This window comes from Hordeum vulgare, chromosome 2H (genome assembly GCF_904849725.1).
Source record: "Hordeum vulgare subsp. vulgare chromosome 2H, MorexV3_pseudomolecules_assembly, whole genome shotgun sequence".
Classification (NCBI taxonomy): domain Eukaryota; kingdom Viridiplantae; phylum Streptophyta; class Magnoliopsida; order Poales; family Poaceae; genus Hordeum; species Hordeum vulgare.
Genome location: NC_058519.1, coordinates 378,626,824 through 378,634,886, shown reverse-complemented (window position 1 = coordinate 378,634,886; position 8,063 = coordinate 378,626,824). Strand labels below are relative to the sequence as shown.

The window sequence follows — 8,063 nt, the reverse complement described above, 5'->3', positions numbered from 1 at the left end:
TCGCATCAAGCCCCGAGCATGCCCCACCTGCGCGCAGCCACCGCACCGAGAGCTCGTGCCCATGTCATCGCTGCCGCACATGCCAGCTACCGCATCGCTGGCCCCACGCAAGCACGACGCCTCCATGCGTCAAGGCTGTCCCGCGCCAGCCCGCAGATCCGAGTAGAGGGGAGAGGATGTCCGTCGCCGCCAGCGCCACCAGGGCTTCGCCCAGCGACAGGGAAGGGGGGCTGGAGGAAGAGGAAAGGAAGCCGACAGCTAGGGTTCACCCTCTCGGTCGCCTGCGGGGGCTACGCGAGAGGGAAGGGGGGTTTAGGATGACGCGACCCCACTCTAGACCATCTTTTTCTTTTTTATTCATTCTTTTCTTCCTCTCTCTTCCTCTCCAGCGATCACGTGTAAGTGACCGGACATATGAGAAAGAAAATAAGGGATGTGGCTGGACGAATGGACAAATAAGGGACATGCCCGATAATTGACCGAACGCGGGCGTTTGATGCTCTGAATTTGCAAATCATGGTTGAAGATGCTCTAAGCATTGTTTAGAAAATTGTTAACTGGTAACTGCTCGGTTGACTGATGAGTAAGGTATTAATAGGCTAATCGGCAAGTTAATCGACCATTTAATTCATTAATCAGGTAATTTATGAGTTAATCGGCTACTCGATGACCCCATAAATAAAAATTAATCGCAAGTTAACTGGTTAATCGAACGAATTCTTGAACGAATTCTTGAACAGAAGCTCTAAGAGTTTCCCCATCTAGCAGCCCCTCTTTTCAATATTGGGCTGGAAAAAAACATTCACGTCACAAGGTCCATCTAGCAGACCCCTCTCCTCTCCACATTTTCGTCAGAAAGAAAAAAAAGGCAAGAAAGAAAAAAAAAAGTAAACGTTCACGTAATCCTTTGCCAGTTCAAAGAAAGAAAAAAGGTAAAGCTAATCCTTAGCTTTTTTTTTTAAAGCTAACCCTTAGCCAGTTCACATTCATATCGGCCTCAACTAATCCTTTGCCAGCTAGAAAAAAAAAGAAAAAAAGAAACAAGACTAATCCTTAGGCACTACCAACTTCGACCCCAAAAAAGGGCAACATCGCCAGCGAGCGGCACGCATGCACGCAGCATTGTCGTTGTCGGTCGCTCAAACTGGCAGGAATATACTACTCCACGGGCCACGTCCACCTCCACATGGTGGTTGGAGACAAGTTGTTTGTTGCCATTCATCCGCATTTTGAGCGGTGAGAAAACGTTTCCTTGACGAAACGTGCGTGCGTTAGTGCATTCCATCGATGTTCATTTGCGAGGTAGTATGCGCGGAGTGATCCGCCCTTTCACATTCATACACCACATGATCTACATTGAAATTCAGAGATAAAAATGAATCATCTGAGAAGGAAACGCCTATATGTACTGTAGCACGTGAAGTTTCATGAGAAAGCAAAAGAGAGAAAGAGTAGGTGGACATGGTGGCAAAACCATAGCCGAGCACGGGCGTCAGTGGAGTAGCGGAGACGCAAAGGCAAATGTAGTACGAGAGCTGACCGACTTGCTTATCTGTAACCAGGCATGGCCACATGGGCATCCATGTTACTGCCATGTTCGTGTTGCAGCCTTGACCATCACATGCGCGCACAAATACAATAAACCAACAAAGCATCAACCAGACGAGAGCACCCGGGGCAGGGAGTTCTTGTTCAATTCACACTTAAAATCTTTGACACCTCGACTACTACAACCATCGACCAGACACCATTCGGGATCAAATCGAGAAAACAAGAAATGGAACAAATCAAGCGCACAAGAACCAGTGTTTAAGTTTAACCAAGGAGGAGGAAGAAATTACTAACAGAGAAGAGAAAATCTGACAAGAATTGAGCCCAAGATCTGAGACAAACTGGACTTAATATGAGAATGTGATTGCCGGCTAGATCAACTGATCAGAGCATCCTGAGTAGCATGGCGGCGGCGCCCACGGCGGCGGCGAGGGGAGCGGCGTTGCGGGCGGCAATGGGCGCGGCGGCGGATTTGGAGGATGACTTGGCGGCCGGCGAGGAGGAGGAGGAGGACGACGACGACGATGAGTCGGGGGAGGAAGAGGCAGGGCCCTTCTTGGCGGTGACGGCGAGCTTCATGCCGGAGTAGCAGTAGCCGTAGCTGCAGATGAAGAAGTAGTCCTTGGCCTCCTTGAGCTGGAACGCGTAGCTGGTTCCCTTGCTGTGGCTGCTGATGGCGCTCTCCTTGTCGCAGTTGTCGTACCCGACCTCGTCCACCTGCACCACGTCCGACCGCCCATTCTGGTACTCGAACACTGCCACCAACCAACAACCAAGCTCAATTAGCCTCTTCCTCCTCCATCAACGGCGGGTCGAGGCGCGCACGTAGCTGCAGCAGAGCAAATCGGGAGGGAGGAGAAATGTGGGCTTACGGAGCCAGTCGCCCTTGTAGAAGGGACGGTGCTTCTTCACCCAGGAGGTGTAGTCCACCTTGGGGTTCCACCCCTTCTCGTCGCCCACCGTGTAGTTGGTCGCCACCGCCGCCGACGGCAGCGACGCCAGCACCACCACCGCCAAGCCGGCCATCACCGGCATCAGCATCTTCGCTCCTCTCCCTGGCCGGCGGCACATCTCCCGATCTGGATTGGTGGCCATGCCAAGCTCCGGGCGCTTCTTTGTCTTGGGATGTGGGATGGGGGTGTGCTAGACTTTTGCCTGCTTGAAGCAGCGCTATATTACCGGTGGGGAGTGAGTGAGGGAGTGAGGTTGTTGGTGGCTCAAGGTGAAGTTGAAGAAGGGGACCGTCGTCGGTCGTCGTCTTGTCTGTCACGGTGTACTGTAGTACTACTGTCTGAAGGATTACTTGCACAGTTGCACTGAGATTCATCTGGATGGCCTGTAAGATCTGGTGGTAACTTTTCTTGCTAATACACAAAGTACAGCAGAGCCATGCATCCTTTATGATTCTCCGGAGCTTTGCATAATTGCACATAAATCTCCCAGCTCATGTGAATTCAGCTGCTGACTCTGTAGTAACATTTCCATTGTCCATAATTATTTATCATACAAATATATAAAAATAGATATAACTAGAATTAAAATACGTATAGATACATGCATTTCTGTAACAAGTATTTTCAGACGAACGGAGTATTAGCTAAAGAAGACACTTCATTTTAGAACGAAAGTTCTGATTCGTGTCTTGGCCGAGCTGCTAGATTACTAAATACTCCCTTCATTTCTAAATATAAGTCTTTCTAAAAATTTCACTAGTGGACTACATACATATGTATATAGACATATTTTAGAGCGCAGATTCATCTATTTTGCTTCGTATTTAGGAAAGGAGGAAGTATTATTTAAATCTGGTTTATCATTTCATTTCTCTGCAGGGTGATTGTCGTTTGGTCTAATCATTGTGTACTTATGGCGGGGGATCTCAGACATGTATGCCGCATGGTTTATGAGATCTTTGTATGGGGTGGGGTGCATTATCCATTATTGTTGATTTTAGGTTTATTGTGTGCTAGAAAGTAACCTTCTGTCCTTGTATCATGGTTTATAATTGGGCATTTTCTATTCAATAAGCAAGGACTTTCAAGTTGCCTTTGTAGTTAAGCAAAGAGCTTTTATAAGCCAACCACTGGTGGTTGTGGAATATATTATTCCTCGTTCCAATTCATAATGCAACACCCAACTGCAACTTTCATGGAAAAAAATACCAGCTAGTTACAACTCACCGAGAGGGAAACACCAGCGATACATGAAAATTCAACACTAAGCTGTCTACAGCTACCAATTAGTAAGTTATTTGGAGGGGTTTAAAATACAAGGAATACTTTGAGGTAATTCATCTAGCAAAATACTCTGTTAACTTCCTCTTTATCGTGTGAGAAACAATGCATACTAGCTAAATACTCGTGTAATATTCTTTTGGTCTAATCGATTGCTTCTAAAAATTAAATCAATATCTAAACTATTAATATTATTACCATTATCATACCATTCATGTCACGTCAACAATCCCCTAAACAAATTCTCTTGAGATTTAGGAGGGGCTGGAACATTTGGTAAAAAATACTTGCACACCTCACAAGAAACAACATTGATCAAATAATAATTTAGTTGAATAGAGTTGAGTATAAATATTTCTTAGGAAAACATATAGGACTCCAACGTTTTCTAAGAAAAATATTACAGTTTATTACGCAAGCTCAAGAGATAATTCTTTTCTTAAACATTTCTTACTGCAGAATGAAGTGTAACATTGTAATGTACGAGTGTCAAGCTAGGATGAAGTGCAAGTTGTATCAACGAACATACAACACCGTTTCAATTAGTTAACCTCCAAGCGATTTCACTAAATGGAATAGAACACCTCAATGAAGATAAAATCAGCATTCGTGGTAATGACTTTCACCAAATAGTAAGATATCCCCGTCACCCAACAGGGAAACACCAACCATACATGAAAATTCAACACTAAAATGTCTACGGCTACCAATTAGTAAGTTATTTAGAGGGGTTTAAAATACAACGAATACTTTGAGGCAATTCATCTAGCAGAATACTCTGTTGTTAACTTCCTCTTGATCGTGTGAGAAAGAATGCATACTAGCTAAATACTCGTGCGATATTTTTCTCGTCTAAATTGATTGCTTCTAAAAATTAAATCAATATCTAAACTATTAATATGCTTACCATTATCATACCATTCATGTCACAGCAACAACCCCTTGAACATTTTTTCTTGAGATTTAGGAGGGGCAAGAACATTTGGTAAAAAATACTTGCACACATGGTAAGAAACAACATTGATCAAATAATAATTTAAGTGAATATGAGTTGAGTATGAATATTTCTTAGGAAAACATATAGAACCAAACAGAGTTGCAGTTGTTTTCTAAGAAAAATATTACAGTTTATTATGCATGGCTCAAGAGATAATTCTTTTCTTAAACATTTCTTACTTCAGAATGAAGTGTAACATTGTAATGTACGAGTGTCAAGCTAGGATGAAGTGCAGGTTGTATCAACGAACATACAACACTGTTTGAATTAGTTAACCTTCAACTGATTTCACTAAATGAAATAGAACAGCTCAATGAAGGTAAAATCAGCATTTGTGGTAATGACTTTCACCAAATAGTGAGATATTCCGGCCACCTAGCAGGGAAACACGAACGATACATGAAAATTCAACACTAAACTGTCTACGGCTACCAATTAGTAAGTTATTTAGAGGGGTTTAAAATACAAGGAATACTTTGAGGCAATTCATCTAGCAGAATGCTCTCTTAACTTCCTCTTGATCGTGTGAGAAACAATGCATACTAGCTAAACACTCGTGCGATATTCTTCTGGTCTAAATCAATTGCTTCCAAAAATTAAATTAATATCTAAACTGTTAATATTCTTACCATTATTATACCATTCATGTCACATCAACAACCTCCTAAACAAATTCTCTTGAGATTTAGGAGGGGCTGGAACATTTGATAAAAACTAATTGCACACCTCGCAAGAAACAACATTTATCAAATAATAATTTAGGTGAATATGAGTTGAGTATAAATATTTCTTAGGAAAACGTATAGGACCAAACAGAGTTGCAGTTGTTTTCTAAGAAAAATATTATAGTTTATTACGCAAGGCTCAAGAGATAATTCTTTTCTTAAACATTTCTAACTGCAGAATGAAGTATCACATTGTAATGTACGAGTGTCAAGCTAGGATGAAGTGCACGTTGTATCAACGAACATACAAGACCATTTCAATTAGTTAACCTTCAACCGATTTCACTAAATGGAATAGAACACCTCAATGAAGGTAAAATCAGCATTCGTGGTAATGACTTTCACCAAATTGTAAGATATCCCCATCACCCAGCAGCCCTGGAGCAAGACCACGACTCAACCTTCTTTTAATTAAAAGTAATGAAATATGGCATAACAAAGCAAGATGATTGTCTCAAAAGCAATAAATGATACATCAATTTTAGTATTATAATCACATCATGCCGTACTTAACGGAAGGGTGCCCCCTCGACGTTCAGGCATTGCGTTGTCATGGTTACGAGGGCAGGGGCAATGCCCTATGCATGAGAGTCATCGACAGGCAGCACGACGCAACACTACCATGAAACTACTCGTGGATGATGAGGCGAGTAGAGCCATGTGTAGAGCTTGCCCTGCTTGGACCCACAGCCATCGGTGTCCTCCTTCCTCTTGGTTGCCACTTGGGAACCCCTCATCCCTGCGACTAGGGGTGACCAAAGCCTGGCCATCATGGAGAACACATATTTCGACAATGGGGATAGATCATGAGCGAAACAAAACTGGAGCGGAGATAATGGTCGTCGTCCCAGACTCTGCTTTTGCTCCCGCCGGCCGATGGACAATCTTGATCGAGCTGGGTGCATCGGCCGGGGGCCGGTAACTTACACAGTAGAGCAAACGAAGGTGGCGCAGTGAAGTGCATGCAAGGAAAGTTATGATTTATAACGAAAAATCGGAGAGGAAGAGATCGGATCAGGTGGGCACGTTAGGAAGGAAATCAACGTGATCACAAAAAAAGGAAAGGAATCAACAAATAAAGAAAAATAGTTGAATCGATGGGGTGTTATCCTTCGATCGATAGACAAGCGAACTAAACAAACGACTTACGGACTTCCCATTTAGAGTAGAGATCTGGTAATTAATTGCATTAATACCATGATTTACAAATTGATTCGACATTGAGTTTCCAAATTATTTTTGCATTAATGTTGCGTGCAAACTAACCAAACGACCTACGAACCCCCTCTTTAGGAGTAGAGATAATTACGTTAATTTATGATTTCATTACTGATTTGGTGCAAAATAAATCCCTACTTAAATGAAATTAATTCATTGCATGCACACCTAATTAAGTACATGGTAGTTAATTATATTAATGATTTGATTTCCAAATTGATTGGGTGTTTGGTTTCCAATTTTTCTTTACATTAATTATTTAGTACCAACGAGACGATGTATGGACTTTCCCATTAAGAGTAGAGACTAGTATAATGCACATGCATTACCACGGATCATAAATATATTTTTACCAGTTACAAACATAATCACAATGCATATCAAAATTTGCATGCATAAAAATTATAGCATGTAAAAATGAGAAGTAAGTGAAATCCACTTCAATGATCCAACTAATTATCTTTTACAAACTAAGATCTACTTGATGTGTTTAAAGTATTTTTGTACAATGTGAGAAATGTTATCTTCATCTCCATTGTTGGCACAATGTGAGCCGCATTCTTATTTTGTTGAGTTTTCAATTATAGGCACCTATAGATCATTTGATTAGTATTTTTCCTAGAAATGGTTTGTTATGCTATGTGACATTAATGTCAACGTATAGAAGATCCTCCTTTCTACATTTTTATGGGGAAAAACAGCCACTCCTCTCACTCACATTTTTTATGGGAAAAAACAGCCACTCCTCTCACTCACGCATAGCCGTCTTCTACTCTGTCCGCACAACCAACTAGTCATCGATTGTCGCCGCATCTCATCTCCCCACCACAGTGTTGCTACTGCCATCTCTCCAAGGCACCTTCCCACCATGGCATGGCGAAGCCCGCCCACTCCTCTACCCACCACCTCCCCTCTAATCGATGGCATCGCTAACACCCTCCTCTCCCCACCACTGTGTGGCCTGCCTCCTACTCCCTCCAACAATCTATCACGTCGCCGCCACAACAACGAGCTAGCCCACCGGTCTAGCATCATGGCTAACTGGATCTGCCCGGGAGGTGCAAAAGGGATCGCAACACTCTGTTAGTGCTAGCCACGTAGTTGTCCCGTTCATATGTGGGTTGGAAAACCTCATGCACAATGGTGTGGCACTGCGAGGAGGGATACACTTTGATCGCCGAGGTTGTTCACCCCAGGTCGATTTCCGGTGCCAAGGAGTGCACATTGTCACGCCAGGGTGCCCGCCAAGGTGATGCGACACTAAAATGAAATGGTTTCTCCGGGATCGCTTCCTTGCACGGAGTCGAGGAATGGTCTTTCGGCACTGCTACTATGATA

The 8,063-nt window shown here is 43.0% G+C and overlaps 1 protein-coding gene across 1 annotated transcript; it reads right to left on the bottom strand.

Moving 5' to 3' along the window:
- Positions 1-1,654: 1,654 nt before the first annotated feature.
- Positions 1,655-2,783, bottom strand: LOC123426345 (mavicyanin-like). The gene is made up of 2 exons (XM_045110155.1): positions 2,424-2,783; positions 1,655-2,306 (listed from the first exon to the last, which is right to left on the bottom strand). The coding sequence occupies exons 1-2, from the start codon at positions 2,644-2,646 to the stop codon at positions 1,936-1,938; spliced, it is 594 nt and encodes a 197-aa protein (XP_044966090.1). The 5' UTR covers positions 2,647-2,783; the 3' UTR covers positions 1,655-1,935.
- Between the last annotated feature and the right edge of the window lie 5,280 nt (positions 2,784-8,063).